General features: G+C 43.1%; 1 protein-coding gene across 3 annotated transcripts; it reads left to right on the top strand.

The window, feature by feature from the left end:
• The first annotated feature begins 10,613 nt into the window (after positions 1-10,613).
• Positions 10,614-24,244, top strand: slc39a6 (solute carrier family 39 member 6). 3 transcript variants are annotated; one of them, XM_086271724.1, is made up of 13 exons: positions 10,614-10,758; positions 11,147-11,270; positions 13,213-13,406; positions 13,569-14,088; positions 14,234-14,390; positions 15,594-15,701; positions 16,723-16,892; positions 17,646-17,855; positions 18,863-18,947; positions 19,205-19,609; positions 20,665-20,745; positions 21,427-21,617; positions 22,125-24,244. In XM_086271724.1, exons 3-13 carry the CDS (start codon positions 13,225-13,227, stop codon positions 22,275-22,277), a joined length of 2,262 nt encoding a protein of 753 aa, XP_086127850.1. In that variant the 5' UTR covers positions 10,614-10,758; positions 11,147-11,270; positions 13,213-13,224; the 3' UTR covers positions 22,278-24,244. The 3 variants fall into 3 exon arrangements, with proteins under 3 accessions (XP_086127850.1, XP_086127849.1, XP_086127851.1); XM_086271723.1 differs by lacking the exon at positions 10,614-10,758 and having other exon boundaries at positions 11,128-11,270; XM_086271725.1 differs by lacking the exons at positions 10,614-10,758; positions 11,147-11,270 and adding an exon at positions 11,396-11,700.
• The last annotated feature ends 654 nt before the right edge of the window (positions 24,245-24,898 follow it).

Genomic DNA, 24,898 nt, shown 5'->3' with positions numbered 1-24,898 from the left:
CGAGCCATCACTTTCAATTCTCACGTTCATCTACAACAGTTTTACTCTTTTATGTTTTATTGTTTGTAATTACTGGCGAGGGTTGAAAAATAGCCACATGGCTCTTTCACTTTGCTGAAATCACTTTAAATAATCATACTAATAATATTAAAAATCATCTACATGCTGTGCCAGGTGGTTTGGGTTAAACTAAGGCGGTAAATACATTTTCCATGACTAAATTCTCAATGAAACTTTTAATCGCAGTGTTGTGTTTGTTTGTGTGGTTTGAATATGCACATTTAACAGTACTGGCCTTACTGATTACTAACGGCATGAAATCATTTTTATTTTAAAGGTTATGGCAAAACAATATTGTGCATATATGTGATTACTGGAGACCTAAACACGCTTGTGTTCATGTTTCTCTCAGGGGGGATAATATGAGGACTGAGCTTTAATTCAAGGATGGTGCTGAAAACAGATCATTAAACATCCGGCCCTGAGATTAACAAAGTAAGAAGAAGATAATTTAACATAGTTTGAAAAGTGTTTAGTGAAATGAATGAAGAGCAGAGGACAGAGCACATTTGTGTCATTCACAGAGGTGGTTTTCTTGTAGGAGGTCGCCCCCTGGTGGAGGTTTACTTCACTGTGCAGTATTATTGCAGCTCACTCCCATCATTAAAAACAAATATTGCACATGTCAACTGTGAGCTTGTATTTATAACTTTCTAATCTCACCCAACACTCGAAGTACACTAGACTACAAGTTTAACTACAGCACTTTATTCTTTACACGTGAAACACTTTATCTTCTTCATCCTCAGCCAGTCAACCTTACACACACGTCTTTGGGCTGAGAGAGAAAGCCCGAGTTCCTGGAATCACCACCTGCACTCACTGAGAGGCTCGAACCAGGAACCTTCTTCCTGTGAGGCGACGGCGCTAACCACTGCACAACCACACCACCTAAATGCAGCTGTGGGAGCAGAGAGCAGGGATGAAATGAACCCTGTCATAAATACAAACACAGGGATGGGTGATGATTGGCTAATAATGAGACTAAAAGCAGCCTTCAGGTGCGTTTACACCCGCTGAACTGATGCGGACCATGATGCAACAGCTCTGCACTCTTGCTCTTTAATGACACAGATATTTTCTCCAGCTTCAGCCGCAGACTGTGACTCTGTGTAACAAGAGTGCAGTGAAAGTTCATTTCTGTCAATCTAATTACTAATCACTGAACTTCACAGTAACTGCACGAACATGTTTGAAGTGAGTAAAAGGTTCATATTTAAAGTGTTGCTTGATGCAGGACTAGACATGCTGTGTTTGGCCAAACAGGTAAAATGCAAGTTTTACACTTTGAATTTTAAGGTTTTATTGTTCAGTGAAGTTAAATGGAACCAAAAGACATTCTGAAAATAATCAACAGAAAACCAAACCCACAAATTCCTGAAAGTTACCGACACAAGTTGTTTGGTTTGATTTAAACAGCTGTGCCTCGATGCCATCGTTATGGCACCGAGTGAAGCAGCAAACAGACGGTGCCTCGTCTACGTTCGCGCCCCAGGTTTCAGCCCTCATGGTTTGGTAGCCAAATTTCATTAAGTCTGTAGGTCTCCATGTTATTGCTGACTAGCAGACAGTGCAGCGCAGCCGCTCTGAGATCCAGGAAACAAAATATGCAAAATGCACTATATGAACCTTTTAATGATTTTGAAGGATTCATTGAAAACATTTTAATGCCACCTGAGGCCGTGCTGCAGGATGAGCTATTCCTGTGCATTTCTGCTGCGGTTCATTCCAAACACCAACACTTCTGGAGTTGTTGTTCTTCCTCCCACTGTCCACACATGCATGTTAGCTTAACTGGTGATGCTCTGTAGATGTAGGTGCATTTTTGAAATTTTGATGGGTCAGTAAAAGAACTTATAGCTACAGTGAGAAGCTTCTTTTCAGAGTTTGTTTCCACCTGAAAATGTGAAATCGGGCAGAAGTGAACGTAAAACAGGTTTAACAGGACTGGGAGGTATTTTTAAATGTTTTTCTTCAGCTGGAGTCACATCCTCACTTCCATTCTGAGGTTTTTTTGGTTTGACAGAAGTTCAAATGCCAACTGAAAGTGAGCTAAAGCTGCTCACAGACCTCCTGCAGAGGCTGAAGGTGAAGCTCACGCTCGAGTCTGTGCGCGGTGGAAAAAGGTGGAAGTGTCTCTGCTGCCGAACGCCTCGTCCCCCGTCTCACAACCCTGCAGCTACACATTAACAGTTAATGAAGGCGCTGGCCGCCTTGTGGCTGACCTCACCGCGACCTTTCCAGCAGCGCCGGGCAGAGGCACAACTGTTCATTTATGGAAATGACTCTGCGCTCTGTCATCTACCAAAGCCCCCAAGGCTTCATTTCAGCTCGAACACGTGGAGGTGAAGCGCTGAGAGGAAACCTGGGGCTGAGGTAAACTTCCTGCTGGTGAAGTGAGTCACAGCGAGATCAACACGCATACGCAGTGTTTCTCCTTTTATGGGCACTCTCTAATTTTAGATGGATGCTTCTGAGTACATATTTAAATTCAGTACTTAATAATAGAAGCTGGTGAGACAGATGTCTTCCTGTTTATCTTTGCTTTAAAGAAACATTTGGAAGATTCATATCTGTTACATATTGTTTCCTCAGACTGTTTGTCCTCAGTAGTTTTTCATGTTTTGGGGTTTCGGTTTGTAACTTTTGTTTTTGAAGAGCTCCAGCTCTTCCTCGGAGAGTTCAGGCTGAAGGATAAAGGTGGTCGTACCAAATATTGACTTTCAAGCTCATTAGAAACATAAAAAACTCAGTTTTTACCTGATAAACTGTATTTGATATGAAACAAAAACTTCAGCTTGCTTTGTGACTGTAGCTGTAGCTGTATTTTCATTCATTTCATTAAATATCATGTGGTGTTTGTTAATTATTTATTGAAATGCATGGACTGACTATCAGCAGGTCTGAGATATTTTGAGAATCAGGCGGCACTGGGCTTGTTCCCCTTTGTGCGGGAAGATAACTCGTTTTGCAGTAAGAGCTTCATTTCCAGCTGTCTGATAACACAAACACGCCCACCCAACAGCCTCAGCTGAGCCCAACACTAATATTGTTCTTGTGGGCTGGGTGAGAGGAGCTCTGTGTGAACATGAGAGGCAGATGAAGAGCATCACATGTTGACCTCTGTACAGCGAGTCTTCAGTTTACTCAGCCCCGCCTGTCTGCTATGAACCACCACACAGACGCGATGAGTCCTTACAGATGAAACGTCCACTCAGCTGTCATCAGTGTTCATGGCTGTGATTCGGGTCATCTTCATGAATGTGTGCGTAAAAGGAGAACACAATGCACATGAAACAGAAGACTGTCAGAATAAAACAGGAAGTACAAACACTGAAAGCAAGACTAAGACACATGGGATGGTCAGGGACCGACGAGAAAACAGACAGACGTGTGCACGACTGCGAAGGCTGAAAGACACAGAGCTGGAACGACTGAGCTCAAGAGACACGGACATCGAACTAGAACCGTAACAAACACAAAAATGGGTCAGAGACCCAGGACTGTGACTTCCTGCACACAGTCAGGACGTGCCTTCCACAGTTTAGTAGTTTTTATTTTACTGTACTCATGTGTAAGAATATCCCTCAGACACAGGAGCAAAGTGTGCAGGTCTAATCTTAACAGATGTACCTGTTAGTCATAATTACTTCAAAGACCTCGAGAACTGCAAACATACATGTTACTAAAGCGAAAAAGGTGCATATTTGTATTATTTCTTCTGGATTCAAGCCCCTAAAACACAGAAGACACAGGACATAAGGACGGTGCAGGAGCTGGCAGGAAGGACGAGGAGCACTGCTGATGAAAAATGTTGCATTCAGCCATAACTTCAACTGTCATAGATCAGCAACTGCAGATGACATCTTTACTCTGTGGTCACAAAATAAACAGACCACAAAGATTCGCCGTGTAGTTTCAGATGTGACGTTATTACAACCTCAGTTCCAAAGATTTGAGATGCTGATTCATCTTTATCATGTTTTTCATAATGAACGTTTCAGTAGATGAAGAGTCTGGACTGCACCAGGCCGGTTCAACACTTGGACTCTTCTTTTATGACGCCATGCTGTTACAATAGACGCAGTATACAGGTTAATATCATCTTGCTCGAACATTCATGGCAATCCAGATGTTATGTGGATTGGAGCATGTGTTGTGTATACCTTTCAGCACTGATGGTACCTTTCCAGATGTCCCAGATGGTTCCTGGGTGGATGTGGCATTCATGTTTTCCAGAATATTTCAACCCTCTTCCCCTCAGTGCATTTTAAATGAGCTTTGGACCAGAGAAGTATTTCTTGATGGTGCTCACATACAGCTTTTCATCATATGACAGAGCTTTAACCTGCGTCTGTGGATGGACGGTGAACTCTGGTCACACTGATTTCTGGAGGTTTCTGCAGCGCTTTGAAAGCATCGTATCTGTTTGTAAAGCAGTGCCACCCGAGGGCCTGAAGATCACAGGCATGAATATTGAGTTTCAGCTTTTTCCAGTAATTTTACACTGTGGAAAATTATTCTGCAAACGTAGACACGTTTTTTTCTTCCTTTTCTTTTTGCAGATTGGTGAACGAATGCAAATCTTTACTCGTGAGAAACTCTGCCTCTCTAAACTGCTTTTTCATACCCAATCATGTTACTGGACTGTTGCCAGCTGACCTAATAAGATGCAAAATGTTCCTCCAGTTGTTCTAAAAAGGTTTTTTCTTTAGTATCAGTAATATTGTTACTTATCCAGCTTTTTGTTTCCCAGTCCCAAACCTTTGTAGATGACACTTTTCATTACAGTCAGCATGACTTTGAAATGAAGCAATGCTTGTGCCTGTCGCATGTAGGTGAGAGGTGATTGAACAGAAACCCCCAGAACCAGGTTGTTTTTGATGCCCAGTGATAACTGGGTAGTTTGTAATATCTTGTTATTATCAGTACTATTTGTTGACTAAATTTGTTTTTTGGTGTCTGAACCAGTAAAACGTACTGAGCAAACACAAAAGAAGTCAGATAAAGTACTGACGTTTCAGCATTTCTTTCAAGTCAATGAAACTCCTCCTCCATCCTGGTGGGTTCTCTCCAGAAGGAACTGGCTGAGGTGCACATGTGAGAAGGGGAAAGCTGTGAGTGGTTAGCAAGCCTTAAAGTCCTTAAAAGAAAAGTCAGTGCATTTCCAAATGACTGAAAAATAAACATTTGTAAAAGGAAAGTTTAATGAGAACCTTTGAGAGTACTGCCATTGTGCCCCTAAAGCTAGAATGAGGTGCAATCATTTCTGAGGATGTACTAACAAGCCTGATAAACTGTTTCTGCTTCGTATCACAAAGCTCCACTGAGGTCCAAAAATAAAACTCATCAGCACATTCCCGTGAACGCACACAATGCATTTTATTTTCACACAGCGCCATCATGCTGCCCCAAATAATCAGCAGAGCAGGAAATGTGAATTAGCTGCTGCTGAAGACGAGCTCACGGCAAAAACGGAGCAGTTTTACAGTAAAAAGCTGGAAACACATTCAAGTTTTAAAAAAGTCCACGCAAAACTGCTAAACCTGACAAAAAATAATCATCATAAGCGATGATCCCAAACTCCTGTGAGAAATCCTGTGATTTACACCAGCTCAGCCGTCATTACTGCATTTTTTATGCAAAGTAGGAGAAACATGCAAGTCATCTGACATCAACAGAAAGACCCGTGGAAACTTTAGAGCTTTGCATTCTGCACTGTGGACCAATTCACTGAGAAAAGGTGGAATAGTCATGAAAAAGAAACATGTTGGTTTCTTTTGTTACACTCAGCACAACTTTCAGACTGATAGATTTCAATAGAAAGTACTTTTGCTTCCACTCATGTGGATGTTTTCAATAATCTTCTATGGGGATCAAATGTGGCAACATCCCAAATCATAAGCTCTGCATTACAAGTCTAACATGTTACTGCCTACACTGGACAGTGTTTTAGTTTTCATTGCCTAAATCTAACTGAAGAACAAAGCTTCAATTTTAGTAAAAGTAAGATGACAGTCAAATGGTTACATTGTAACTTTGGTTCTTTGAGCGAGAGACTCTCTTCACTCTGTCGACGCCCACATATGGAAAACGCAGCAGACAGTCGCGATGCTGCAGAGAACAGCAAAGTGAAATGCCGCCACCAGTTCCTTTTGCTTCCAAATATAAAATTTTATTTCATCTTTTAAAATAAAAGCTTCATTTTTCAAATGAAAAATGATGTGCATGTAAATAGAAACAGGGAAATTAATGAACAGGTGAAAAACACACTCTGAAATTTGAAATATATATATATATATATATATATATATATATATATATATATATATATATATTTATATACACACACACACACACACACGATATAATAAAATGAAACTATATAGTTGTTCCTTTTCCTTTGTTGTCACTAATAAATAAAAGAAGACAAAAACGGTTCTTTTCAGTCATTTTCGTTTCTTCTTCTACAGTCTGAGTTTACAGACCCTCTTAATCAAATATCGTTGATCCTTCAGGAGCCAAAAACATGTTTGTCTGTTGGTTTATAATCACAAAACACGAGCTGCATTCAGTTCATCTGTTAACACCGACACAAAGATCAGGTGTGGACAGAATACTCAAACCGCTGTTTGTGCTGAGGGAGGGTTGGGAGACAGATTTGGGCGACAGGTGATTGTTTGGATCCGTCTGGGCTCAGCGTTCAGCTCAGCGGGGAGTTATCTCCTCTGAGACCGAGCCGTCCCCAGCTGATCTTCTGTTATCTTTGTGCACAACGTGAGACTCTGAACTGCAAACATTTCACACTGAAGCGAAACCTGAACAGTAGCGCTGTGGTAAGAGTATTCAGCACACTGCACACATGTATGATGTTAAAAGACCTTTTCTGTGGTCACAGGAAAACAGGTCACAGCTGCAGGATTTTTCCAGTCAGGAATAGATAAGCAAAGTTCAGTGACAGGTGTGTTTGTTTCAGCACAAGCTGCACGAGTATTACCGAATCACCAACTGTGCAGGAAGGTTAAAGAGGCGGTTAACGTAAAAACAACAACAAGGAGCTGCAAAAGAATTAGAGACACAAAGATGGTAAGAAACGAGGCGAATCAATAACAACTGACCACAGGGAGATCCACAACAACTGTGATTAACTAAAATGAGCACAAAAAATACAAAAAGGCACAAAATAGACACATGACGAACATAAAGAGACAAACATATAAAAAAAGAGACGCAAAATGACAGCAGAGGCCTGCAGACAAGACAAAAAGAAGCAAATCAATGAGAGATATAAGCCGAGTCCAAACAGACACAGAAAGACACATAAAAATTAAAAATAACCCCCAAAACACAGAAACCAACAAAAAGACACAAAGGGGCAACAGACTGGTGCAAAATCACTGCAGAGAAACTCAAACGTTCTGCACATGCGCATCAAAATGATGCGAAAAAGCACAAAGTGACTGAAAAGAATCGCAGACAGACACAGAGCTCAGAGTTTTCCTTCTGCGTCGAGTCTGCAGCGTCATCGCACATCAGAAGAATTTTATTTTTAACTGAAGATAGAAATAATTCATTCACATTCTCACTGGTGTTTATTATCATGTTTACCAACTGCAGATGACCAATCATCTTCCTTCCCGCCCTCTAACCGTGACTCTAATCCTCTGAGAAACCAAAGTGATGCTGACTCTTCCCTCATTCATCCTCCTCTTCCTCCTTCAAACAGACCTGGACAGGACTGCGCTGTCACGTGATCCAGCGCTCAGTCACATGTTGCGCACTACTGGCCTCCTTAAGAATTCTGCAGTTCCCCTATGATGCATTCAAGTGCTGCTGGGATTTTCTGACTTATTGGGATCGATTAATTTTATTCTGCAAATGTAACAAAGATAATAAAACCCCCAGGGAGAAAACTTTAAAGTTTGATTCTTTAAATATGAAAAACAGACCTGAAACATTTAGCTAACAAGCTAACCACGCACAGGGCTGCATGCCACAATCTGCGCTAACGTTAATGCGGTTATGGCGTTCATGTCATTTCAACGAGATTAACGCTGACAGCACTAGCTGATACAATGAACTACTGGTAACTGCAATCTCATAGATCTGAGTATAAATAACTTTTTTTTTTTTTTGCCACAGGCAGCTTTAGTGTATTTCACCTGTTTTCAGTTTAATTATGAGCACAAAAAAATGCAAGCAGGCTTTGTCTAAAGTGCTGTACCAGTATGACAGCAGCCGGAAACCTCAAACTCTCAGGAGAGACATTTAGAGGTCATTTCTAGCTGCAGTTAACGATACAGCTGATCAAACAGCAGCATTGATGCTGGACTCAGGACTAAACATTTTGGTGTTAGTGTAGCAGATTTCAAATGGAAGACTACGTTGTGAGGACAGACACAGATTGGCTGGAAACTGGATTTATTTTCTAAAAGACAAAGTGCAGCAGCAAAATCAGTGTCACGCAGCAACAGCAGGCCTCTCCTCGTCCCTGTTTAGCACAAGTAAGGAACACATAGACGGATGGTGTAACAGATAAAAGGCAGTTCGTATTATTATTTTCCTCGTTCAAAGTAATCAAAAACACTTTGGCCATAAGAACTAATACTTAGTAAAGAAAACACATAATAGTACAGCGAGAGGAGCTACAGAAAGTGTGCCTTACCAGTGGGGAGTCCATGCAGCTCGACCGGGAACCCCCACACAGCATGTTTACAAATGGTGTCACACTGATTAATGCCCCACTTCAACAGTGACATGTGGAACTAGAGGTGGGAATCACTATGCATCCCACGATACGATGTTATCACAATACTTAACGCACGATATGATATTATTGCAATTTTTAAAAAATATTTTGCGATATTCAGATTCTGTACATAAAGGTAAACTTTATCAATATTCATTTTATCTAATATCAAAGTCTCGCGCTCAGTCTTTCTCTCATTTCAGTCATTTTTATTGTTGACAAACTGAACGGTTTGTATTACAGTCTAGTCCAACTTAACTGAATGCAACCATCTGGTACAATTATAGCTATTCTGAACTATGCAATTTATGAAAACTATGCAGCCCCTTCAGCAACTGAAGAATTTGAAAGTAAACGAAAACAAAATATAATTTTACATTAAATAAAAAAGTTTTAAACTTAATTAAAATAAAACATGTCTTAAATTAAAATAAGTAAACTGTCATGTTTATTGCTGCCAAAAAAAAAGTTAAACACATTTGGACAGTGAAGGAATGTCAGGATTCTTGCTCAGAAAAAGGACCAACATGCTCTGAAGTCAGAGCACAAAAACCTTTTTTGTAACAAAATATCGATTTCTGCCGTCCCTGTATCGATACATTATTAGCAAACAAAATATCACGATACTACACAGTATCGATTTTTTCCCCACCCCTATGTGGAACCTTAGTTTTACAAAAATTAACTTTACATAATAACAAAAATATACTATATACAATACAGTTTTGAGAATGTTCACACTCAGTATATTACATCTCAGCTACATTAGCATCTGCGCTAACGATTACTGCTGAAATTCAACAAATGTAAGAGAGCCACGTGCAGGTTTATGACCCTCAGCTAAAAGAGCTAAACTGTTATAATACAACAATAAATCAAATTCACTGTGGTTTAAAGGCAAAGAGGAAGTGTTTTAATCAATTATTAAATCATAGAAATATCAAAGGTGCATTAGTACGCACAACAGATCAGCTGCTGCAGGCGAGTGACGATCTGTGAGGAGCAGACACAACCTGGCCTATTTAAGAAATATTAGTCGAATAATAGAACTGGTCAAAAGGGATAAAATTATAAAAAAATTATGATTAAAACAAAGAAATGTCCGTTAAAATGAAATGCACGATGAAGGCATTAAGCCAGAGCTCCTCTCAGACAGTGTGGTGCTGAACTGTGGAAGGCCTCATGAAGAATTTATAATTCAGCGTGAACGTTAAACAGCAAACAGTGAAAGAATTCAAACCAGGCGAACTCGTCTCAGTCGACATCCGAGCAGCAGAACTCTGATTTAACCGTTTTGTTCTTCAGGAAGACGATAGTTACAGTAACGGAGGTGCCAAAAATCACTGTGAGCTTTCTATTCCTGCTTCTTGGCTCAAAGTGAGTCCCTGTAAACTATGAATCACTCTGCCATGTTATGTAGGAAGGCTCATGCTTAGAATTTGCATTTTGCCTGTAAACATATTTTATACACTGCACATATTTTGATTGAGCTCCGTAAGTCTGCTGAAATCGAGCCTTTTTATCTACATCGGTCAGTCTTTTCCTGCAAGGTGTCAGGAAATAAAGCACAGAAAAGATTCAGCTGTGAAAATTTACATTTTCATTGATAAATTGGAGTTTGTCATCGAAGCTGGCCTGTGCCATCAAAGTTTACTAATGAACGGTGAAACTGCAGTTCCTGGAATGGCCACTGGAGGCTGCCTACATGTTTAGTTAATCCTTTCATGTTTACAGCAGCTGCTACGGATAGTTCCTCCACAGTTTTTACACTTGGTTAAGGCTTAAAGTAAGGGAGCATGGCTGCTTATACTGACAGGTGTTATGGCAAACTTATCCATGTCTGTGCGTTGCATCTGTACTGTTTTCTCCTGCAGCTCATTAGGATTAGTTGGTAAATTTGCTCTCCACCATCTGGCTCTAAATAAAACACCAGGACAGTGGCCAAAAACGTGAGTCCAGAAACCTGCAGGATCCTGTTAATTTGTGCTATATCTTGTATATAATATCCATTGTGATAATATATTTCAAGTTATTGTTTTGTAAAGCAATATGTAGCTTGTTTTGTATATTTCTGTTTCTTCAACTTCTTTTTTGTAGCTGATTTAAAAAAAAAAATGACTATACAACTCATCGATGTATTGATGGCTCCATTTATCAGACTAGTGATCCTATCTATATTTTTGGTAAAATTATGTGCAGAGCCTTTTTTTTGTAAAACATTCAATCTAAATTGAAACATAGAGGTCAGATCTATTTTGTGACGGTAGCGTGCTCAGTTTGTCGTTATGCTAATCACCTTTCGTTTCCCTCCTTCTGCCCCGTCCTTTGTATGCTCAGATTTCCGACAGCCAGTGAAGGTAACGCATCCATCAGCCGTGGTTACCGGACCGAAGGGGACAGAGCGGCACCGTGAAGCGTTCATTCATCCCCGCAGAGGATAAAAGCAGCACAAGCTCTCATTGTAAGTGGTTTCGGTCATTGAAAAGGCTCGCTTAAAACCTCTCTGCGGCCGCCGGGAGCCCCAGCACGGCCGGTCCAGTCCGCTCCGCGCGGTGGCGGCAGGAGCTGGTGCTGATTTCCGGGTTGTCGTCTTTGTGCACACGGCACACGGCTGGTGCGGAGCGCACAAACCCAACGTGTTACTGTTTACCTCCAGTGCGAGTTTGTGTTTCGGGTCAAATGCAGCCACGCGTGGCTGCTCGTACCACCGGGGATGTATTTTGTATGTTTTATTAGCCCTGTTTGAGCGGCCGAGCCTCGGCAGCACAAGGCCCAAGCCTGGCCCGGGTCATCTGGCAGATATCGTCTTTGAGCATCCTCCGAGAAATTTAAGAACTAACCAGGGGTAGCAGCGTAGCTAGCCGGCTAAACCACCGTTTAAAGGGGAGGAGGTGAGCGATATCGTCACTCATCGTTAAAATTGAACACCGCACACTCGTATTCATTAATACTAATACGATCGGTTTCTTATTTTAAGCTAACTTCCTAATGATCTAAACCAGCATCCGCTAACTTGGACGAACGGCACACCAAGATCCATTCAGAAAACGTCTAATTTTAACATTTCTCCTCGTGTCAAAGGACGCGTACTTCAAGTTTATTGTGATAAAATTCTTTATAAGCTGCTGCTTAGATCGGCTTAAATAAAACCCTTTTTCTGCACAGTGATCTCATCTGCTGTGCAGTTTCCATCTGTCACGGTGGGCTGCCGGTGTTTCTATTGTGTCATTTATTCACTGTAACTGTGGCGCGCATCTGTTCCATCTGTAGTTACTTACTGGGTGAGTCTCGACTGCAAGTTCTTGCAATACTTGAAGTTGAGGACATTTAAGCAGTAATGTTGTAGTGAGCACTAAAATCCCCTTTGACTCAGTGAACTGTTTTCACTTCCTTAGAAAAGCAGAGTCTCAGTCTGTTTCTTTGGTTTCTTATTTAGAGGGTGAAATGGTGAATCCTTTAAATAGAAACACAGACAGACATGAGTGAGTAAGCTGGGGAATTTCTGTGATTTCTGTTTATACGGCTATACTTGAGAATGGCGTCACCTATAGGCTGTGGGGAAATTACCACGCATTCGTGATTATGGATCCTTCATTAGTATCCTGTGATGAGTGCTGGAGCTTACTATTTTAATATTAGGTTTTAAGAGTAGATATTACATATAAATAGGTGATATAAATATGTAATAAGGGTTGTTTTTGATCAGTTACCCGTGGAGGGGGGGAATCTAAAACTGCGCCCTAGTTAAACCTAGCTAAAGCAAACGTAGTCTCAGAAGATAAATGTTACTTCAGATAATGAGTGCATTGGAAATCTGTTCAGATAATATGAGATAGACTCTATTTGTCTCAGAGATGGGAAATTCGCAGCAAAGTGGACGAAGCAGCATGCCTAAGAACAACAATACTGTGCAACAATCGAAGAGAATATACACTATACAAGGGAGCAGAAATTTATATCTATATACACAGTAGTGCAGTACACTGGTAGCAGAATATTACAGTTTCAATGTTGGAGTTTATTTTTCGTCTATGATCACTGTTAATTAGTTAATGTCCCCAAATGATGCCCCATGCTTCATTGCTCTGTCTATAGAATAAATCAAACATCTTTTGGGAAATTTCATCAATAATCAATAATTAAAAAGTTTCAGTTTCATCTACTGCTCAGCTCTCTGGTGTACGAGGGGCAGCCAATCAGAAGAATTTTGGCTTCAGGTGGGAGGGGCTAATAACAGTTTGTAGAAGAGGATAAATTGAGGACCCAGGAAGGCCCAGGATAAGATGCCCACCGATTACACAAGGACTGTAATAGAGTCCAAGAATAAAACAAATGTAATCGTTTCACTCAGTGTTGCCTCTTCCTGACGTGTCAACATGTCTACCGTCTGTTTTTGTCCACAGGAAGAAGAGGAGATGAGTGCAGTTCTGGTTCTGATGTTTCTCTTCGCCGTGAGTGGCGACTCATTAGGCGCCGTTACAGACTGCAGCGGGTCCACGATGGAAACCAACAGCGCGGTTCGTTTACTGTCCTCTGTCGTCGACGCCCAGAGAGCCGAGCAGAGCCGGAGGGAACACCTGGAGGCTCTGTTCAACAGGTGAGCTCCTGGCAGTGAGACAGGTGGAGCTGGTCCAGCAGCTGGTTTGTTAGTCAGCAGCTGAAGTCATCGATCGTCAGTCTGTGTGTTAGCTGCACAGGTGGCTGCAGGCCTCACATATATGCGCCATGTTTAATCGTTCTGTTCCATTAAATCTGACAGATATGGAGAAAACGGCACCATCTCTCTGGCCGGGTTGAAGCGCCTCCTTCAGAGTGTGGGGCTGGGTCGCATGAGGACTGTTATGGTGCAGCATCACGAGCAACCCGGACACCATCACCACCACCACCACCACCACCACAAAGGCCACCACCATCACCACCATCCCCATGAAAGCAATTCTGATCACCTAAAACAACTTTCACAGCCCCCGAAGTTTCCAGACACCCCCGACAACCACGACGGTGCCGTGGGAAAGAAAAGCGAGGATCCAGATAGTCGTCTAAACCTCTATGACAAGAAAACCACAGTGGCGGCGGTGGCTCAGGAGGTCGGCACCACGGTGACATACAGAGCTCAGCACGTGGTGAAACAGCAAGATGGAAGCCAGGGGCGACCGTCAGGGGAACAAACGACCAGGATCGCCGTCACTGAGAGCCAGACACAAGCAACCGCAAGCGGCGACAGCGAGCATGACCGCGATCAGGATCGTCCCCACGGCCGCAGCCAGAACGGTTCAGAGGTACGATACTGGTTTCTGGCTCAGTCGCAGTCAGCAAATCAGCTGATGTCAGCCGAGATGTTTGTACTCGTACACGTGATAAATCAAGTCTCTTATCAGGTGTTTTCTTTACTCAATGTTGTTGTTTTAATTTTTCCCCCTCTAGTGTCTGAACGCCTCCTTCATCCTCTCCTCACACGGGATGTCTCAGGAGGCCGGCGTCACGCTCAGAGACTTCAGCTTTCTTTGCCCCGCCCTCCTCAACCAGATCGATGGAGGAGCGTGCGTGCTGCACGGAGACGCCTCGGCACACGGGGCGAGAGGTAGGACCAAAACTCCTCATCAGTATCTCCAGGAAAATGTGTGCAGCTGCTGACTGATCTTCGGTGTTTCATACCAGAGAAATAATAAGAAAGCAGAACAAGAAAAACAAGCATTTTATTTTTTGTTGAGTCGAGATTTTCTTGCCTCTGCTGTAAAATCGAATGACTGACGTCTTCTTTAAGCAGACTCTAGCTGCTCTTTGTTTGAAGCTGTTGGGCTGAACGGTGAACCTGGCTCAGCGTTTGCGGCACTTTGTTGGATCTTCTGGTAAAATCACATTCCTGCTGCATGACTCGCTCGCTCCGAGTGTGACAGTGAACACGTCTGTTTGACTCCGGAGAGCGCTGACTCTGTCCTGGAATCAACAGGCTGCTCAGTCACGTCACCAATCAGAATCATTTTGGTAACTCGATTATTTTACACAGTTATTCTTTAAGAAACGTGCTGTTACTGAACTTCAACACGGGACCATTTACAGGCAGTTTCTTTAACCGTCACTATAATTCAAATGAAACCAAACAAAAACGAGGAGGAGGAGGACAGGTTCATCTGGTTAGGCGTTGGGCCTCTATTGTGACTCCAAAGGTAAAGGGTAGTGATGAGTTAACTCGAAATAATAACTAAATGTGAAGTGAACGGCTGGCAGGAAGGAAAGAAAAGAAGGAACATTGAATGCAGCACGGTCTTTGTTTTATCACCAAACATTTGGATTCAAATTAAAATAGTTTTGCTCCCAGTGCAGCTCCGTCTGTCTCCAGGCCTTCGAACATCTGAGGAAAGTTCCCACCAGGATTAAACCCCTCAGGCAGGACTGCAGCTGATTACTGCTGTCAGACTCTGACTTTGTGGTCTGATTGCTGTGATCTGGATATTTTGATCCTGATATTTGATTCGATGGCTGGAAAAAACAGATCCGAGTGTTTGGGAAATGTTGCCACCGACTGGGAATCAGGAGCATTTTGTATTTTATGATGAACTGTTTGCTCATCATCATCATCATCATCATCATCATCATCATCATCATCATCATCAGTGTGTTTGTGTTGAGTGTAAGCCTGTGGTGTTTAATCTGGTGAACCAGTTTAAACCAGTTACACTCTGTCACAGTGTCCCGTCCTCTGACCTCAGCCTTACGGCTCTTTGAATTTGTAAGAATGAAGTAATAACTTCTGAATTTCATCTTTCCTTCTTCCTGTTTTTAGAGCATAAGCATCACAAGCATGCTCACGGTCACCATGGAGACCACAACCACTCAGACCACGACCACAGTGAGCACATGGGCGGGGAGAACAGCAGAAACATCACCACGGGTACGTTTAATGTGAGCCGTCTGCACCACCTAATCCTCCTCAGTGTGGGAGGAAAGTTAATATGAAATGTAAACACGGTATTTGTATCACACTTTTTAAAATGCAGTCATAAAGTTTGGATATGAACATAAAGAACTGGACATATTCTAAAATGCAAACACAATCAAGCACATGTATAAACTAAACTGTATATGTCGATACAAAGTCGGTCTGAGGAGACTGAGGCATGTTTTTAAGTTATCAGCTGACAGTAAAAGAAACAAGACTGGGTGTCAAATCTGAACCCTCTGGAGGTTCTTAGCAGCAGGTTTGATGCTGCGAGGAGGCCGTGTAATGACCGAGCTCACTGTACAAACACTGAGACTGAGCTTGAACATTAAAACATCCAGTTAGTGGAAGTTGTGAAGCGTTTACTGAGGTCAGAGAAGCTGCTGATGTATTCAGGAAGCCACAGCTGTGTGTCAACAGCGTAGTAATCGTAAGAAGGATGGATGACGACATGTAGTCTGTAAATGTAATTGTGAAATGTCCGATAGTGTGATGAAAATGATCTGACAGCGCTGGTGTCAGACGCTGCAGATGAATCAAACTAAAACTGATTATTCATCGAGCAGCTCCGTTTGCAGACTCGTGTCAGGTGAGAGCATCTTTGAAGTGAAATTTGTGGTCCTGTGAACGTGTCCGTCCAGCGGTCTGCAGTTACTGTTTGCACAGCAAGAGAAAGCTGAGCTGCTGGACGTGGACGACCTGTAGAGTTCATCAGGGAAAGAACGAATAAATGATCAAAGATAACACAAATACAGTGAGGACACTTCAGACTGCGACTGCTCGAGGGCCGCCTCTGTGCTGCTGCAGCAGAGTGAAACCAGTCTGAGGACATGACTCAGGGATCGCTCTGGGTCGGCACTGAGTTTGTGCCTGAAGTTGAAGAATCACAGCGTCGTGTGCTGGAAGCAGAGACGGTGCGGTGTTTACTGTCAGCAGCGTTTTGATGTTCCTGAAGCTTGTGTTTGTGTTGCAGCGTGGGTCGGCGGGTTCCTCTCCATCACCATCATCAGCCTGCTGTCTCTGCTCGGCGTCGTCCTCATCCCGCTCATGAACAAAGTTTTCTTCAAGTTCCTCCTCAGCTTCCTGGTGGCACTGGCCGTGGGCACGCTGAGCGGCGACGCCTTCCTGCACCTCATCCCCCACGTGAGTCCCTGCAGAGTGCGACCACCTGACTTACAGGAAGTCTTACAACACGTGACGTTCATGCTCTCAAGTTAAAGTGATCAATGACTTCAGCTGTTGAACGCAGCGGCGAGCGAGCCAGCAGACAGAGGCTGCTTAGCTGCACGTTTGTAAATCTACTGCAGCCGTGAGGTGAAGCGAGTGTTCGAATCCCTTTTTTATCAAATTTGACTCTTTGTCGAGCTCTAAAACCAAACCTGATCTATCAGGTAGATCACGTCTCTGATTCTAATCAGCAGCTGGCTGATTGATCAGCCTCTAATTATTCTATTATTTTATCATAGTCTTGATTTTTCCAGTGAAAACTCACTGAGACTGTAAACGTCTTGTTCAAGAGCGATGTGGACAAAAGGGAAGCGGCCATTGCAACGTGTTTACACATTCATAGACACACGCAGACTCCACACATTATAAATGAGGATCATATGTCACGTGTGTGTGTGTCATGTGTGTGTGACATCATACGCATTCAAAGATCACAACAAGCACAACTTTAAATTATTTTTTTAAGAACAGTCAGATAAAGAACATTTTGTAACCGTTTACAGAGATTTGTGACAGTTTTTCTGTTTGCTTTTGTTCTGATAATAAAGAGCTTCATCATCATCATCAGTCGATGTGTAAACATACATGAGATACTTTCAGTCTAATTATTTAGTTCTTGCTGCTCCCCCTGTGTCACATATTTATGCTAAGCTAACGCTGTGTGATCAGTCTCAGGGAGGCCACCATCACCACCACGACGATGCAGCGATGACGGGACACCATCACCACGACGATGCAGCGATGACGGGACACCACGAGCACGAGGAGAACCTGGACGCGGTGTGGAAGGGCCTGACGGCTCTGAGTGGCGTCTACTTCATGTTTCTCATCGAGCACTTCCTGACGCTCGGAAAGATGTACAAGGACAAGAAACAGAAGGTCAGAGACGGCGAGTTTCTCTAACAGTCAGAATGACGTTTAAGACTCCTGATTCCTGTTGTTCGTGCAGACAAACTGTTAAACTGACTGTTTAACACACTGAGACCTGAGTCACATCATGCAGCCCGCTCTTACTTAGAATTTAGTTACTTTAAAGCCCTCAGTTAATAACCAAAGGTCAGAACAGAGCATCGTACAGTCACAGTCTTACAGGCAGACGGCCTGTTTGTCAAACGTCAGCTGCAGAATCCAAACATCCTGATGTCAAAGTTCAGGATCTTTCTTTGGGGCTTTGCACAGATCTTTGAGACAGCTTCACAGATGTGTGGGAGATTTCATTAAAAAAGCTCTTTGATCACATAGTTTACATGCAGTGTGCGGCGCAGCCTTCTGCCATGAAATTGGATGAACACAAACGCCTCAAAATTTCAGTTTTTCACAAAAATCCCCGACTCAGCTCAAACACTTTGAGGTTTGGCTCTGAGGAACATATTTTGCTGTCGTCGCCTTTTTTCAGCTGAGGGAGTTTCTGAAGTCCGCCTCCCCTGCGTGGCTGCAGATCGCCGCCGGCTTTTGGTTTCAACATGACTTTGCAGTTTTGTATTTTTTGAAACGTCATGAAAAATCGATGCATCCTCTGTTTACGCTTTGCAACGATACAGTCGGACACGAACGGTCTGATTTAGCATCAGCTTTCCTTCTCTGTGCAGATAGAGTTAGAGTTAATTGGGACACTTTGCACACAGCAGCTACAAAGTTGAACAATAAGTCTTTGTAACATGTTGATTTTCTGTTCTGATTGTTCACTCTTAAAGGAACTATTTATTTCTCATCTCATGGGTTTTTTTGTTGAGAAGTTGGTGTCTGACTTGGAGGTAAAATGAAGGCGTTTAAGCATTCATGGTAATTGTAAATATTCTGGCCTACAAACCTTCGTGCTGCTGTCAGAAAACTGTAAACTGGTCCTTTCATGTTGATGTTGATGAGTTTGTACGAACTCCACGCAGATCCAGAAGAAGTGTGATCAGAACGAGAACGCGGATCCAGAGAAACAGCCGGCGCTGGAGGAGAACCGCGTGAAGCCGAGTGAAGGTGAATTATTTCGTGTTTTGTTCAACAACTCAAAGTGAAGCCGAGCGTCACTCGAGCCGAGAGCTGAGATGTGTTTCTGTATGGAGGCTTGTGTCAGCTTGGTGCATGTTAACAACTGTGATGTCACGTTTGGCGTGAAGGCTTTAAGAGCTGCAGGTCGCTCCACCATAGAGAACAGAGCTCTGACCTCTGAAACGGCGCAGGTGGAGGTCGACCTCCCGGCCTAACCTGACCAGATCTCCATATTGTGTCTCCAGATGTGGAGACTAACGGCGCCAGCACGTTTGGCGACCACTCGAGCAGCCTGCACGGCAGCAACGTGGCGGAGGAGGAGCAGGTGATGCTGGCGCCGCAGGTGTCCGTCGTTTCGCCGCAGGCTTACGGCCGAGCGTCGGGGAGCGCCGCTAACTACACCGACGAGGACTGCGAGAACAAATGCCACTCCCACTTCCATGACACGGTTGGCCAGACGGACAGCAGGCACCACCACCACCACGACTACCATCACATCCTTCACCACCACCACTCTCAGAACCACCACCCGCACAGCCACTCCCACTCCTACTCGGAGCAGCACTTCCAGGAGGCCGGAGTGGCCACGCTGGCCTGGATGGTCATCATGGGAGATGGACTGCACAACTTCAGCGACGGCCTCGCTATCGGTGAGTAGAAGGGTCACAACCCGTGATGTCACTTCCTCTTTAGCTTCAGTTTTTTGTCTTGAACTTGTTTAACAGCAAACACACCAGTTTCTAACCAATCAGAGCCCAGCAGGGTTGGTTTGACGTGAATAAACATGGTGCTGAGAGTTTGTCATGTCACCACAGGAAGTGACCATTCAACAAGTCATCAGTTGGATATTTGTCTGCAGGAGAGAGATGAAGTTATATTTGTGAGGGTGTTAAAAACTAAATATGTGGTTTTGTTGTCACTGATGGGGATGAAATTCTTGAGCCTCAGCTTAAGGAACCAGTCAGTGTCTGATTACACCTGAGGCAGGTGTGAGTGGGCGTGGTCTGCAGTGATAGGCAATACAATATGGACCCAAACAGGGCGGGGCCTAAAATGGATCCCTGTGGAACGCCGCAGACCGAAGAAGCTGTTTCAGAAAGCTGATGGAAAACAAGCTGTTAGTCAGATATGAGCTGAACATACTCAGTGTGTTACCACGGATACCAAAAGACAGGAAATCAACGTTTCACGATTCACAAGTCGTACAATGAATGACTCACATCAGCAATACTCTAAAGATGCAGAGCTGTGATGTCATTTCAAACCAGACTGAAGAATCTCAACAAAGATTAAGAACTTCGGATGAAAGATTGTGGCGTTGGTCCAAAAGTTTCTGAAGACTCTGGAGGGACAGATGTCGTAATTAGTGGGTTTAAACTTCTCAACAGTTTGAAGTCTGGAAGCGAGACTGTTTGAAACTGATGGGAGTGGAGAAAGTAGAAACATGAGAGAGTTACGGGATGAAGTGTCAGTTCGGTGCACAGAAATCATCTTCACAGAGTAGGTTAGAAAGTTGGTGCACAGCATATTTAACATACTTGACCACTGACGGCAGAATTAGTAATGTTAGAACAAACTGGTGATTAAAGTTAAACGTCAGGAGGATTCACCCTCAGCCACGGTAAACAGTGACATGAAGGTGTGCATTTTCATGCTGATGTTTGCCTCTTGCTGCTGCTGGTTTCTAATGTTTATCTGTTTGCAGGCGCTGCGTTCAGTGAGGGTCTGTCCAGCGGTCTCAGCACGTCTGTGGCTGTTTTCTGCCACGAGCTGCCTCATGAGCTGGGTGAGACTTTTTCATCTTATCTCAGTGGAATATTTTCTCTGTAAGCCTCAGTCTTACCTACATAAAGTTCTTTATTGTTGCGGTGGAATAAAGAGATATTGGCTTTGAAAGAGTGAAGAAACCCTTCTTTCAGACTTTTAAACATCTGTTCATTTAAATATGGAAACCTTTCACTGGGAGGTCACAGCGTGTTTATTTTGTTATGAAATCAAAAATTCACAGCCTGCATGTGTTGGTCGCAGCTGATTCCTGCGTTGTGCAGTCGTTTTGAAGCAGTAACATCACAGTAAGAGACAGACAAGGTTTAAATGTGTGGAACAGCAGAAGCTGAAGAGCTCGTTCCTTTCTGCAAAAGCAACGCAGCTCATTTACTCAACCACCTGAAAATACACCACAAACTGCACGATCTTTAATGCATGAAGGCAAAGAGAAACAGTGCAGTGGCTGCAAGGCTGAACCAACCAACACCAGCTCAGAGCGAGCTGTGCAGCACGTCTGTCTTTGTGCACAGTCCTGCTCTTGATTCTTTTCACGTGTTTCTCTGATGTTACTTTGATTTATTAGTTATCCTGTCCTTGGACACAGTCTGATCCTTAATTTAGTTCACGGTCAGAGGTTTGATCCACATCCATCATGCGGGTGCAGCAGTCGTAGTGAGTAACAGTCTTCTCCGATTCTCAGGTGACTTTGCGGTGCTCCTGAAGGCTGGCATGACGGTGCGTCAGGCCATTCTTTACAACGTGCTGTCGGCCATGATGGCCTACCTGGGCATGATCACCGGGATTTTGATTGGACACTACGCCGAGAACATCTCCACGTGGATATTCGCCCTCACAGCCGGGCTCTTCATGTACGTGGCCCTGGTGGACATGGTAAGTGAGCATTACCCTCCAGCCAATCAAAAGGGAGCATCCACTCTCACATCCTGATCCATAGAGCGAGAGGTTCACTTTTAATGCTGTGAAATTTAAATGAATATTCCACATAAAAAATGTTCCTTTTGCTTGACACTAAATGCAGAGTTCAGCCTGAGATGAAGATACTGCCATCATTTTATTGGCATCTCATAAATCGTAAAAATCCCGTCATATAAATGTCTGTACGTCTGAAAAACAGCTGCAGGAGGGTTTAGTGCTGGAAAACACAGCAGAGCTTCTTTCTCCTGAACAAAGGCGCCCTCTCGTGGCTGTCGCCCTGCTCTACACTCTAGAAAAGCTTATTCGAATTTTTTTTTTACCTCCTAGTGGTGTAACCGGGTACTGCAGCAGATGTGCGGTGCATTGTCCGTTCATTTAAACTAACGTCTCCTCCTCCTTCATGGGAAAAGTTCCTGTTTTCTGCAGAGGGTCTGTGAGCCTGAGACAGTTTTCTTCTTTCAGGTCCCCGAGATGCTGCACAATGACGCCGGCGACCACGGCTTCAGCCACTGGGGCTTCTTCCTCCTCCAGAACGCCGGCATCCTGCTGGGCTTCTGCATAATGCTGCTAATCGCCATTTTTGAGCACAAAATCCAGCTGGACCTGGGATACTGAGAGGCAGTCCTGAGCTTCACGGGCATTCCAGTACCGCCATCAGAGTTGTAGTGTTTTTTTTAATTGTTGTTGATAGACGCCTTGAGTTAGTTTTTACTTGTGAAGCAGGAAAGCAGCAGCTGAACTGAGCCCGTCTGCCGCTGAGGCGCCGACCTCGGCCGGCTGGAGGTCAGCTGTTCAAAAAGGGTTCAGAAATATTTTTTTTAAGTTTTTTCTTTGTGTTAAACTTGTAGCTGTTTTTGTCTTTGTCAACAAACGCGCACGACCATCACAAGTGGGAAACACCTGGAGTCCTCCCAGGATCGCCTGTCACCAGTTATCGTTTCATATTTATGAAGAATTCATGAAGGAGAAACTGTTGCTTTCAGCCGCCCGGAGCTCTTCTGAGGAACCTGTTTTATTCTGTTTTTGCTGCTTTTGTGTCTGTTTTTCTTCTTCTGCAGCTGAGTGAGCCCGATCAGTGTTACAGTGTTATCCTCTAACTGTTTTTCCGTTTCTCTGCGACGCTCTGGACAGATTTCTTCGTCACAGGCTGAAAGTGAGAGTGACGTTCACGTTGCTTCAGTGTCTTCCTCTCACTCAGGTCATCAGCCAGTGTCTGAAGCCGCAGTTTGAAATCTGTCAGTTAATTTTAAATCCTGTGGGTTTAATTAATCTTTAAATTTAAATATTTGCCAACAAGTAACCGTTACACTGAGTTTTAAAGGTGTTTGCAGCCAGCTGAGTTGTGCTGGTTGTGAACACCTTTGTTTAGCTGAAGTTAAACTCTGGAACTCATGTAAGGAAGTTGAACTTTCCGTTTCCTGTCACCAGCTGGAAGTCCGTCCAGTTAATGAGAAATCTGCGACATGTTACCTGAGCTCTCTACAGGATGAAATCACAGACAGGCTTCAGATCTGATATAGAAATTAGTGAGTATAAAATAAATCTTCTGTTAATCTACTAAAATTTCTGACGTGTAAACGATCCGCTCGTTCCTGTGGAGACTGTTTTTAAAGAAAAACAGTTTTTGTTCCTGTCGTCGAAACAGTCGGTTCATGAAAAACTGAAAGGTGATGATTACAATCAAAAAGGGGAAACTGAGCAGTCTGCTTTTTTTCATTTAAAGTTCTGCTTTTTACATTTATTTGATTGTCAAGAGTTAATGTGGCAGCTCAACGTAAAACAAATATTTCTAACAAGTCTCTGTTACGGCCTCGTGCGCCGGCTGAACGTGGACTCGTTTCGAAGCATCTTGTTTTAAAGGTTCACGGTTCGTTTTTCAGACGCTGCTCTGAGGTTTAGGTCAAATCACGTTCTCCTCTTAAAAGAAGAAAAATCACCTCAAAGAAAAAGTTCAGACTCTCACTGTGCTCGTTACATGTGGACCATTATGTGTGTAGTACTTCAAAAGTATGCAGTTCATTTGACTTCCTGTGATGTTGATTGTGAAGATCGAGGATCATACAAGACGTGTTTAAAGAAAAAAAAGAAGTGGTTTTAAATTTGTGGGGAAAAGTACGGAAACCAAAAAAGCAGCGACTTCATGTTTGTGTGTTTAATGCTTCTGTTCATGAAAGGTGGATAAAATCATACAGAAAGGACAAACAGCTCTGCGGTGATGGTTTCGTTCAGATTTCATGCTCTTCCATGTTTGGCCTGTGAAATCATCATTTTTACTTGTTTTCTGTATTTTATTTAAACAAAGTTTTTTTTCTGTTTGTGGTAACACAAAGTAAAAGCTGTCGTTTCTGTATCACTGAGAAACAACCAGCTCACACCTCAAAACCTCCTGGAGCTCGTCTGCACTCTGTATCCTCAGTTACTGGTGATTAAACAGATGCATATTTATGGTTCTGCAGAGCTGTTTCAACCTGTTATTTTGTCCACCCCTGTCGCCGACCGCAGAGCCCTTCAGGCATCTTTGATGTCGACTCGCTGTGCTCTGACATTCCTGAACACCAATAAACTTCACACTTCACACCACCTGCTGCTCTGTGCGTCTGCTTTGGCTTGATTTTAGTTGTTAATCTTTCGATTGAGGTCACATTTGAACGTTATAAAAGTCACGTTCGTTTTTGAACTGATATGGAATAAATAACTGTTTTTTTAAGTTATAACATTTACAACTATTAGCGCTGTCAGCGTTAATCTTGTTAAAATGAAGTTAACGCCGTAACTGTTTTAACGCGCCAAATCTCCGTCAGCGAGTTAGCGTGGATCGCCCTGCGCGTGGGGCTGGACGGCGTTGATGCGCATCAATGCAGTTATGCCGTTAATGTCATTTTAACGAGATTAACGCTGACAGCACTAATAACTATAAAATAACATGAAACATTTTGGTCCCTAGTAAAGATGGGAACTGATAAGAATTTAGTGGCTGATTTGATTATGAATAACACATAAATTTAATTTCTCATTGATTCTCTTATCAATTTTCATTGGCTTCTTATCGGCGCTGCTTTGAGAGTCACTACCATTGCTAAGCAGACATTAATTCAAAGACATGACATTCAGTCTAGTTTATTTCCTCTGGGAATACAGAACACTTGGCTAGCTTTATGTTAGCATGCTGTCTGTGCAGGTCCTTACAAATAGCCGAAGTTGTGTTAGCAGGATGTGCAATAAAAAGTAAGTAAGGT

The sequence above is a fragment of the Aulonocara sp. 'chitande type north' Nkhata Bay genome, linkage group LG18 (genome assembly GCF_057382095.1).
Source record: "Aulonocara sp. 'chitande type north' Nkhata Bay isolate Kocher_YH1m ecotype deep benthic linkage group LG18, A_spYH_male_GT1.1, whole genome shotgun sequence".
In the NCBI taxonomy this organism is placed as follows: domain Eukaryota; kingdom Metazoa; phylum Chordata; class Actinopteri; order Cichliformes; family Cichlidae; genus Aulonocara; species Aulonocara sp. 'chitande type north' Nkhata Bay.
This window is presented reverse-complemented; position numbering and strand designations above follow the sequence as displayed.